The following is a 12,051-nucleotide window of genomic DNA, read 5'->3' as shown; positions in this document are numbered from 1 at the left end:
CTTTATGGAGCTGGAAAGGGTCCTGTCTGCTTTCTTTGTCAGTGTCAGAGTGTGAGGGAGTCATACTACCAGTGAGCGGTCTGAGTTCATTTCACCTAGATGAAAGTTCATCCTCTGTAGGTCTGTTTGATTGAACTCATCCGATGCACGGGGTACAGCAGGTGGGGTTTATGCTTCAGAGCCTATGGAATGGTTTGGATAGCAGTTACAGCCCAGGCGGTGCGCTGGGTCAGACGTATAAAACCTGCCTGCAAGGAGGCAGTGGTTGTGCAGGACCAGGGCCAGGCTATAGGGATAAATAAAGAACTTCCCCAGGCTCTGGGGTATATTCATACACAACAGCTGGTGTGGTAGTTTTAGGAGCTGGACCCCCTCGCTCTCTGGTTGTGACTAGTGACTACTCCCCCGCCACATACACACACACACCCTAGCTCCATCAATAGCCCCCTCGCCCTTCCTTCCCCTACCACTATTCTAGTACCCCCTTACCCCTCCTTCTACCCCTCCCCTCGCCTCCTACAACTATTCTAGTACCCCCTCACCCCTCCTCACTCCCCCCGTCTACCCCTGTAATCTCTCCTTCCTCCCAACCTCCCTCCCCATTTCTAGAGCCTCTCTCCCTCCCCCAACCCTGCCTCCCTGTCATTCTCTCTCTGCACCCCTCCTACCCCCCCTTCCTGGACAGAACCCCATCTCACCCCCTCTTCCCCCCTCCCTGAAAGAAAGGATCAGCTTGCGCTGGTTGCTCGGCGACGGAGGTCTGACCTTTTGGTATTTTGAAAGAGAGACCTAGAGTTTATTCCCACCCTCCTTCCATCATCCCCCCCCCCCAAACCTCCCCCAGTATAATTGCTTGATAAGTGCTTAGTAACTGGCTGGAGCTGGCTGGATGTTGTTGATCCAGGAGTGGGATGAGGAACAGATAAGACTACAGTCAGTGTTATTATTGGGACATCTGATGAGCAAGGTCAGAGTGGGGAGTTTCCCTTGAGCACTGTGATACATGCTGCCTGGGATAGAATAGAGGCTTTTACTCCGCCACAGATATGCACAGCAGAGATGCTCCGACGCTACTCCTCCCTGCATCTGTTCTCTAATCAAACACACCCAAAGTGACGCTATGAACCAGAGATAACCTGGAAATGCCTTCACCACCGTGATACATTATTACACAGAGTGGCGTAGCACTCCGTGAATCAGATCATCATGTGCATCTCACGTAGCGTTGGCACAAAACACATGACATAACCTGTTAAACATGATTTACAGTCTCTAGGGACAGACAAAGGCACTTGTGATCTAATAATGTAAGTGAATATGGCCGTAGTTGACTAATGTATAGGCCAGTGATCCCTAGGTCCCATGCTGGCTGTCCCTCAGGGAACCACAAGGTCACAATCCTGATGTCAGATAAGTGAGAGATCTACAGCCCCTAGAGAACCTTCATCATTCTCCCTTCAATGTGAACTTGTCCACTCTGCTACATACAGTACAAACACTGAACGCGTTATAGCTCATGTGTACAGCCATCCTACTAGCAAGTATGGTGCCTGTCCGCCTCCAGAAATCCTAGCAGTGTTGAAACCAACTGCTCCTGATGAGAAAGAGGGTGCCTTGAAATGGCCAGACACCTAGAGCACACACACACACTCCATTAACAGGAAACGAAGAAGCGACCGGACAATTAAACTAGTGTGTATCATCATCACCCACCCACAAACCACCACCCCCCACACACACATACACACACACACACACACACACGCAGCTATATGGTGATGTTGTACAGTAGGAAGAACAAATCATGCATTTTGAGACTGAGGGGCTTTGAGACTGAGACGAGAGATGGGAAAGGAATGAATCTGATTGGAGAGATGAAAGAAGAATAGATAGGGGGGTTTCCACTCTTCCAAACATACGCATCTCCCAGACATGTACAGGAGTCACTTTACACTGAGTATTTATAGCTCGGGCATAACGCATGTCCAGTCTGGTGCCACTCTCTCTCTCTCTCTCTCTCTCTCTCTCTCTCTCTCTCTCTCTTTCTCTCTCTCTCTCTCTCTCTTTCTCTCTCTCTTTCTCTCTCATTCCCAGAGGGAGGTGGTGTCAGTGTGTTGGTCTGTGGGGGTCTAGGGTGGGACACCAGTTGCCGGGTGAGTCTGTACGGTCCAGGTGCTGTCCGCTGTCCTCCTCTCCGCTCTTCTCTGGGGTGCGTGGCCCCCAATGCTCAGCCCTTCCCTACACCTCCTCCTTTGACCCAACCCACCAGACAGCCTCTCTAACCCAGCGACCTTACAGCTGGAGGCTCTTACCCCGGCTTCTACTGCTGAGCTACACCTCCTGAGTGGATCTCTCTACTCCAGTTTATTTCCCATTGTGGATCTGACTCCAGTTCACTAGGACCATCACCACCACCACAACCCTACACCGTCATGGCGGACAAGCTAGGCTCGGCGGAGGACCCCGGCAGCATCCTGGCGCTGCTGGAGCGCGTGGCGGGAATCATCGACAACGTCCAGGCCTGCCAGACGCGCATGGAAGAGCGCCAGCTGGAGCTGGAGAACAGCGTGAAGTGCATCCAGGCCGACGTGACGAAGCTGACCGCCGACCACGCCGCCACCTCCGGCACGGTGGACAAGCTGCTGGAGAAGACGCGCAAGGTCAGCTGCAACATCAAGGAGGTCAGGGTGCGGGTGGAGAACCAGAACCTCCGCGTGAAGAAGGTGGAGGCCACCCAGGGCGACCTGCTGGCCAAGAATAAGTTCAGGGTGGTGATCTACCAGGTAAGAGACCGTAGGTGTCCGGGGAGTAGACTGTGTCATTCCCCTGTTGACTTGAACCGGTTGAGAGTTAGTGAACTTAGAAGATCCAAAGAGGTCCAGGAGGTATCTTGTACCAATCCCTGTCTTGTCTAGTACAGGTTTAGGGGTGGTAAACCCTCTGGTACTGTAAGAAACCACACAGGTCCAAGAAAAGTACCATTACCATTGACTAAAACAGTTTTAGAATGGTGAACTACCTAGATCCTGAAAATAACCAAGTGGTTGTCTGGAAAGGCCTGGTCCAGCCCTGACTAATCTTCATCTGTATACACTAATTTGCTTCATCATTGAATGGCAGACTTTGGGGGAATCATTCTTAGGATGGTTGCAATATGGAGGCTGTTGTATTCTTTTTGTTCCCCTTTTTTTGCTTTAAAATTATTGATTCTTCTTTAAAGATTTATTCTTCTTTAAATTCAAATCCCTGAGCCCAAACCCCTAATGAGAGCAACATTGAATCAGCATGGAGACTACATCAGAGCATGGAGTATTTATTATAGCCTTGCAGAGTGGTGTGAGCTTCAGTAGGACTTGGCCTTCACTTGCTGGCAGCTGTGGGGCCTCTGGTGACCTGATTATTCCAGGCCTGGCCGGCCCTGACAGGCAGAACTCACTATAAACGGTCGCACACAGGTCCCGCGGACTCTAACCCAGGCGGCATGTAGCCAATGACAATAGTATTTAGCTTAAGCCATGGCTTGGAGCTGGAGAAGATGGAGACAGATATTTCCTTTCAAGCCAGGAGAGGAATATATCAAGCTACATATTATTCTCATCAGTTGCCGTGTACAGTTTTTGAAACTGGAGTGGGAGCCATAGCCTACTAAGGAAGCAGTTGTCAGGGCTATTTTCATGCAGCTTGAATTCAATTAGTCAGTCGAGTCAATTAAACTATGAATGGGACATACGTACCAACCCTGGCATTCCTGCTGTACGTACTGTAGGAGGGTGTGGCTGGCACACTGTACTCTTCTGCTACTCCCCCTTCCCTTACACATATCAGGTTCTACCTTTACAACATGGGGGCCTAGAACATGATGTCACATCACATAGAACATGGGCTCTGGGCATCTTATGTAACCCTAGTTATGTGGAGTTGCATAAGGAAGTAGAAAGGGGTCTAATCCTGCTTGCGCATACTTGGACCTTGATTAGTTTTCCAATACTCTACTGTACGTTTAAAACATTGCACTTAATGACAAGTCTGTCTAATCATGGAGAGCTCGTACAGCATGTTAGCATGCTATGCTAATTCTACGCATAGCTAACTCTACCCGCCGCGTCTTCTTCCTTGCATGGCGTTGTGGGCTGTTGAGCAGGCCAGCTGAGCCGAGCTGACAGGGTTCAGAGTTATTCTGAGAGCCTGCCGTGTCAGAGGCCTCATCTCCTAATATAGGCCCTGCATGTCTGGAGCTGGGGCTGGGAGTGAGCTAATCAACTTTACTGTGCACTGTAGGCTATGCTGTAGGTAGTGTCTATAGGGAATTTGGATGCCTTGAAAGCTGGACCGTTAGCACCTTTTAACCATGCCATTCATGTGTCTTTGAGTTCCAATTGGTCTGAATGTCGGAAGATGCAATGGCTACTGTCAATGGTCAGTGTTGACCAAGGTGTTAAAATGGCCACCATAGAACGATGTAGTACTGGCATGGAGTCACGCAGTGGTCCAACTCCCTGTGTAGCTCTGATCCCAATGGAAGGAAAGAAAGAACTAATCAAGACGCAGTAACAGAAAGTCTTGTTCTGCTATTAGTGAGTGGGTGGACTTGGCCTATCCTAGAGGTTTTGCATGTGAAGTCTACATGTCACACATTAAAGCTGATAGTTACAGTCTTATCATCACACAGTCAGAGGTTTGGAAGTCTGATCATACAGTCAGAGGTTTGGAAATGTCAGAGTTTCTATTGGGTATCATAGAGTGTCATATAGTGCCTATGATGCATGTAATGTAGGACTGTGATATGCTAGCCTATAGGTCTCATCTCAACCGAGCTAGCTTGCTAGTGCTAGCTACAGAAGCTGGCTGATCAAGCTTGTCTGAGCTCCCTAGACCTATCAAGCTATGGCTGAAGAGTCGGGAGTGTGGTGAGAGTCATTATTGTCATGAAAGAACACAGAAAAGTGGAACTGGTTCACAAAGCTTCAGTTGCTGGCTGTCAAAATGGGTTGTGTGTGTGTGTGTGTGTGGGGGGGGGGGGGGGGGGGGGGGATTAAGGCTTAAGCATGGGGTTAGCATGCCAGATCTTCCTCCATATTGGACAAGTGCTTAACCTCCTTTTAAACTTGTATTAGTTCAAGTATTTGATAATGTTGCCTAGACTGGAAGTGGATACAGCTTGTTCAAAGAAAGTGATAGCCTACAGCTCCAGCTTGCTTCTGACGTGCTGGCTTTACAAAAGTAGCCAAGCTATGCCTGGATGAAATGTTCAGCCTTGGGCAGCCTAATGTAGAGCTTCCCAGACAGGTGCGTGAGTATAAATAGACTCAGACTGTGAACTGAACTACGGGAGTGTGCACTCCAATTAGCGTTGCTGCATTTGTTCGCTTGGGGAAAAGATGAGTAATAGTACTGTACTGTGTGTCAAACCACACTTGCATTCAGTGACATGGGTTTGATGGACATAATGTCCTGTTGCCGTCCAAAGTTTTAAGTCATTACTGAGATATTGAGCTTCTAGATGTCGCACCTAGTTTGGGAGGTATATTTTGTTAGGTGGGTAATCAGTTAGTTTATTCAATGATAAGATGTAATGTTAAGATGTGGTTTCTTTGTTAAGACGTGGCTTCTCTCTTGTGAACATCTCTTGAAAGGACGAGTGAGCTGAAGGAGCATGGAGAGCGTATGGAAGCATGTTCAAGTCCCTCAGGAGACAGAAGAGAGAGACATACTACATACGTCTATACCTGACTGTACACTTCTAATATATTAATCACGATGAAGACTATTACACCAATGTAGAATCAACGCTGATGTTACACCAGCAGTTCAATAATCTTAAACTATAAAAAATAGTTGTGATCACTCAGGGACACTTTGGTCACATAATGACACACTGTAGATTAAACATAATACTACAGTAGTTGCAAGCCGAGCCAGTATTTTACAATACATTTGAACGGTTGTCTCATTAGTTGATCAACTGTAATGGTGCTAATTGCGGAGTTAAGAACTTAGTGGACTTCTATTGCAAAGCTTTTTTTACTTCCATTTGTGGAGTTTCTGTAGCGAAATAGTGTATAATTGCAGCTTAATAAAAGTGAATTTCATTTGATAATGCAATAAATGATTCTGTTCGAAACCTGACCCTGTGTGTTTTTTATAATGCCAGAGAGCTATTTAACTCGAATATGTACACACAGGCTACCATTCACAATGAAAACCATTGATGTTGCTAGAGCAATGACACCTCTGCAAGGGTAAAATAAAAAAAATAATGAAAAGAGAAGGAACAGGGCTCTCTAGCTGGTGACCACATGCTGGCGGGGGCTGGAGGGGATATATTTGGTGCAGGTATCCATATCCACTGACCTCTATTCATAGCACAGCATGATTTATGTCTTCTGGAGACGTCTCTATCTGTGGGTATTCTCATCCCAACACTAGTAGATCTTCATGAAGTAACCTACCGTGTGAGACAATAACAAGCCAACCAATCTGTCAGACTGAGGTATGGGTAATAGGTCTTACAGTGGTCTGGGCTGCTGGTCAATGCTTCTCAATATCGTCGTATCTTCAGGTGGAGCTCACCTGTCGATGGGGTGGCTTGGAAACAGAGGAATTATAATAGGATTATTTTCTCAGGGTTTTGTTCAGGTTTTACTTCAATTATATTTGATGTGTGTCTGATCTGATCACCACCGGTGTTTGATTTCCCTTTCATGTTCTGTGGTATTTCTGAGGGTCTCATGATGTTCTCTGTTCTCCTTCTAGGGGGACAGCGAGTTACCGGCCGCGGGAGCGCCACTGAAGGAAATCAAAGAAGAAGCGGGTGGATCCGGCGCAGCGGCGGCGGCCGAGATTGAGCCGGACAAGTTCGAGCTCCCGCCCGACTCCGACGAGGAGTACATGGTCGTGGAGGAGGCCGACTCGGCGGCGATGCGCATGAAGAAGTCAGGCCTCAGCCGCATCGAGAGCTTCAAGGCCACGTTCTCCCGCGAGAACATGTCCAAGACCAGGGACAACCTGGGCACCAAGGTCCACCGGATGGGCGAGCGCATCGTCAGCTCCGAACGCCGTGAGAAGATCCGCCAGTCGGGCGAGAGGCTGAAGGAGTCCATCGCCAAGAGCGTCCCCGCCAAGCTGAAGAAGGAGCGGACGGTGGCTGAGGGCCAGGAGGGGGCCGAGGGGGCCACGGAGGGGGCCGCACCCGTACCGCCGCCCAAGGGCCGCAAGGCTAGCCCTGAGAAGGCCTACACCGAGGTGGCCACGGAGCCCGCCGACGAGGGCAAGGAGGCGGAGACGGAGGTACCCATGTACGACATGAAGCAGCTGTCATAGAGAGACACGTACAAGATAGGAACGGAGCAACTGTCTGCCTTAAAACGGATAAACAACAATATGGCGACGGTCTGCCATCTTTTACTGACTGAAGGACTGACCAGAGAGACCGAGAGGCCGAGGGATGGTCTCTAATCAACCCCTAAGCCCTCCTCTGTTTTCCCCGACCCAAAGTTAGGGAGCTGTGGAGGTCTGGATCTGCCACCTACGCACACGTAGAGCTCTTAGAGGAATCCAACAGGTCTGATGTGATCAAGTGCTTATTTACCCTTCGAACGGTTGGTTGGAATCGCCCCCATTTTGTGTAGGCTACGCTGCTCCACTTCCACCACAGTCTAAACAAGTGCTTAAGGGGGTGGGGCTTAGGGATCGACTGGGGACCTGGAACAGTGATTTGGATTTTGAAAGGGATTTTAAGTAACAGGAAATGGTATACAGGAAATGAGCCAGATAGAGAGCCAATCAGTTTAGTTTATTCAATTCAGTTATCTCTGCACTGCTGTAACATCGAAAAGTCATTTTCGTTATGTAGATTCTCCAGCTAGTATATATTTTTTGTTGATTTTCATTGTTTACATCAACTAGGACTCAAAGCAAATAAACTGACAGGAATCTCAGTGACTGTGTGGGACTTGAACTTTTCTGTCATCGTTCAGAGTATTTACAGTGACTGTCTATCTGCATGTGGAGAGAGATTGGCTGTGGAAGGTGTCTGTTTGAGTGAAGAGAGGTTTGGTCTGGTGAATATGGGTTCTGGTTAACTGTCTAGGGTCGGATCATGGCATTATATCCTCAGAACAAACTGACAAGGAACATTTCATGCAACAGAGAAGGACTTGATTTTGAAGAAATCAATAATGTTAAGAAACAACTGAATTTCATGAATTTTATTTATTTTGAGGAATTTATTCAGCTAAGAAGTACAGAGAAAATGACAGACAGCTGAAAAGTTAAGTTAATATTGAATTATTTTAAGATATAAAATGAAACTGATTTGCTGTACAAAGAGCCAGTAGAGAGAGACTTTGTAAGAACTTTATTTTTCTCAGTCCAGAGGACGCATACAGGCTTTCTAGTGTTAAAATGAGTGATTCAGGAGTGTGAGTGATTCTGCATGATTATAGGTACTATATTCAAAATTAGAGTGAGAGCAAAGTGTATTTTATGATGTCACCTTTCGTGTCTGGTTACTGTAAATCTCTACTGTTGTTATAGGTAGGGTTGCACTGTACTGCATGATATTTCTCTGTTTCACTGTCTGTTAATCATGTTCAATGCATAGCTGTAGATATTGTTTCTATCATGAACACACTTCTTTATTGTTGATTAAAAAGATCTTCCCAAAATATCTACTAGGACCGTGATTGATAGTAGACATGTTGACACTGAACACACACACATACACACATATGCGCACGCGCACACACACACACACACACACACACACACACACACACACACACACACACACACACACATACACACACTCACGCACACACGCACACATGCACACACACTCCCCTCCCCCTGCCCCTCCCCCTCCACACACGCACACATTCACTCACACACACACACACACACACACACACACACACACACACACACACACACCCTCCCTGTCTCTCATGTGCAGTCGCAGAGCAGGGCGGCCCCCCTCAGGGTCCAGTGGTCAGGGGTCTGCTGGGAGCGCAGCAGCAGGGAGAAGATGAAGGTGAGGTCAGTCCGCCGGGGCTTCTTATAGACGGGACAGGGGTACAGGCTCAGCGTCTGCTGCTTCTTACTGTCCACCGCCGCCGTGCTGACGGCATAGACGTGGACCACAGGTAGGGGGGTGAACAGCACCTGGTGGAAGGGGGGAGGGGGCAGTGGGACTCAGTGTTGACCAAGTGCGTTTCCTACCATGCCCTTCTTAAATAACCATTCAGTGATTTAATTTCATGACATGATCCTCACATCATGTTAGGCCAGGTGAAAATGATGGATCTCCTTGGCCAGGATAGAATTTGCGAGAGCAATGATAGACCACGACCCGACCCCGGATAAGCTGGATGATAGACCACATTAAAGCCCATGTGACCAACCTTGGGCGGAGACTCGGTGAGTTTGACGTTGCGCCTGTCCCAGCCCGCTCCGTCCAGGAAGAGGCCGTACACATAGACCCCGCCCACATCCTCTGGCGGGGGGGCGGAGACGTCCTCCCTCATCATCCGGGTGACGTCGTTGTGCAGGACGACCGTATCCAAGGCCCAGCCCTTGGACAGGTTGCTACGCGTGGTCTCCTGGCGCATGGCGGTGAGGAAACCCTGGAGAGAGAGGGAGAGAGCGGGGGACATAAACACACACGCACACACACACACACGCACACACGGCCATACATACATACACACACACACACACACATACACACACACACATACACACACATGCACACACACACACACACACACACACACGCACACACACACACACACACACACATACATGCACGCACACACACAAACACACACGCACACACACACACACACACACACATACACGCACGCACACACACACACACACACACACACACACACATACACGCACAAATGAGCGAGTATCTACCATATACTGTATGTTATGATGCATAATGTTTTAAACATATGAGAGAGCATTTCAAATCGCAAGCAAACCAGTGAACCCTTGATTTTTTTAGTAAAAAAAACAAACTGTTTTTCTACTGGACCGACACCATGCGAGACCAGTGTACACGGCCTATGTCATCTCCCTACAGACAGTACCTGAGGGTTAAAGAAGCCGGTGAGCCAGAACTGGTGCGGCCGACCCTGGCTGACCCAGGCGTGAAACTGCTGGTTCCTCTCCAGCAGCTCTGTGAACCAGAAGCCCAGGGTGGCCGAGTCCCAACTCAGCCTGCCCCACAGCCTCGGGATACGGGCGTCGTACATGCTGTCCAGGGCGTCGCGCAGGTCCTCCGACATGATGATGGTACCTGGGGAGGGACATAAGGGGGGAGGTTTGTGTGTGTGTTTGCATGTGTGTGGTTGTGCGTGTGTGTGTGAGTTTAAGTGTGTAAAGGCGTGCAAGAGCAGAGCCTACTGTATCTAGCTAGCTTTAGACTAGCTTGAGTCATGAGTCTTTCCATAAGATTTCTAAGATTTGATACGTTTCATAACTTTCAGCATTCCAAGTAGGCAGCCACCAAACAATATAATGTTACATGAACCGCTTAAAAATATCAGCTGTTGTACAGTATGTGAACCTGGTTGAAGCGTGTGTGTGTATGTGTGTGTGCGTGTGTATGTGTGTGAGAGGGTAGAAAACTGTTTCAAGAGACTGACCGTCGATGGCCAGTTTGAGGTCAGTGAGCGTGCTCCGTACAGAGCTGATGATTCGCTGCATGCGGTCGAGTTCCTGCCTAAGGAAGATGTTCATTGGCTGGAGGTGACCCATCTTCATGAGTTGACCTTTCACCTGGAGCACAAGGCATATGACACCTCATTATCTATGGTATGATGATGAAGATGATAGATAATGACGATGATGACGATGACGGTGTTGACTGTTGTTGCCATTTATAAGCTTATAACCCAGATCGTAGATTTGCTAGTGTACCTCATGTGGTATGTAGTCAGGTGGTAGCTTCTCCAGCATCTCATTAGCTAGCCTTTGAACGGTCGCTTCCCTGGTTTCTCCGGCCCCGCCCCCGCCCCCGCTGTCCTTTGGTTGGATGTTGATGATAGTGCTGAGAGTCTCATTGGCCAGGTTGGTCTGGTAGGTGATGTCAGCGTTGGGGTGGAGCCCGAAGACCTGTCAGAGGCAAGGACACCCGGGTCAGCGAGGAGTAACGTAGCGCTGGGTAGGTAGGGGACTTGAACCCGGGTTGCTCACACCATTAGGCCATATAATCCTCTTGGAGCAGTAGAGAAGCCTTACACAGGCCATTATTGCTACCAACCAGACCTGGTTGAAGTACTATACTGTACGCAAATAAAACTGAGCACTTGAGCTAGTCCCGACGTCTGAAAGTCTGAGGTAAATCTGAGGTACCTCAGGTGAGTCGACCAGCGGCAGCGCCTCGATATGCTGCAGGAACTCCGGAACACTCTTGGCCCGTGGGATATTGTACCCCTTATAGAAGAAGAACTTCTCACCACACGTGTTCTCACTGAACCACACGCGTGTGAACGTGTTGAGCAGCCGCTTGTCCAGGTCGTCTGTGACCCGCCCCCCGTACTGGACCTTCAGTTCAATAAAACAGTCCACTAAATTATATATCTACACAACAATGGCATACTACACACACGCGCACACACACACACACACACACACACACACACACACACACACACACACACACACACACACACACACACACACACACACACACACACACACACAAACTACAAGTACAGTGCCAGTGTATAGTATGTGTGAAGAGTGGCGTGTTCCAGACCTCTCCCAACATGTAGCGCAGGCAGGTCCAGTTGACGCCCCGGCGTGGGTCCAGCTCGTCCAGGTGGTTCTGGATGAACTGCATGCTGGAGGTGAAGTCTGCCTGGTTGAACTCATACGGGATGTTCCAGCCCAGTGGGCCGAACTTACGACGCTCCTGAGAGGAAGAGGCAGGCAAACGGGTGAGGTGACGAAGAGAACCAGAATGTGGAGAAAAAAACAGTTGTTGAGACACTTTTGCTGTTCTTCAGCTTAGTTCAGACAGCTTGAATTAGAGTAATT

General features: G+C 48.7%; 2 protein-coding genes across 2 annotated transcripts in view; one reads left to right on the top strand and one right to left on the bottom strand.

Moving 5' to 3' along the window:
* Positions 1–2,432: 2,432 nt before the first annotated feature.
* cavin4b (caveolae associated protein 4b) lies at positions 2,433–7,320 on the top strand (the record flags this gene model as incomplete). Its single annotated transcript, XM_084450542.1, has 2 exons — positions 2,433–2,783; positions 6,754–7,320. 2 exons carry the CDS (start codon positions 2,433–2,435, stop codon positions 7,318–7,320), a joined length of 918 nt encoding a protein of 305 aa, XP_084306668.1.
* Positions 7,321–8,943: 1,623 nt separating this feature from the next.
* dnah5l (dynein, axonemal, heavy chain 5 like) overlaps positions 8,944–12,051 on the bottom strand; it is a gene marked incomplete at both ends in the record, with an annotated part of 45,489 nt that continues 42,381 nt past the window's right edge. The window contains 7 exons of the mRNA XM_084453911.1: positions 8,944–9,162; positions 9,402–9,623; positions 10,098–10,306; positions 10,656–10,788; positions 10,930–11,124; positions 11,365–11,556; positions 11,771–11,926. Coding sequence (XP_084310037.1) covers positions 8,944–9,162; positions 9,402–9,623; positions 10,098–10,306; positions 10,656–10,788; positions 10,930–11,124; positions 11,365–11,556; positions 11,771–11,926 — 1,326 coding nt within the window. The remainder of the gene's footprint in view (positions 9,163–9,401; positions 9,624–10,097; positions 10,307–10,655; positions 10,789–10,929; positions 11,125–11,364; positions 11,557–11,770; positions 11,927–12,051) is intronic.

This window comes from Borostomias antarcticus, assembly GCF_949987555.1.
Source record: "Borostomias antarcticus genome assembly, chromosome: 2".
NCBI classification, from domain to species: Eukaryota; Metazoa; Chordata; class Actinopteri; order Stomiiformes; family Stomiidae; genus Borostomias; species Borostomias antarcticus.
The sequence above is the reverse complement of the archived record's forward strand: the minus strand, read 5'-3'. Positions and strand labels throughout refer to the sequence as shown.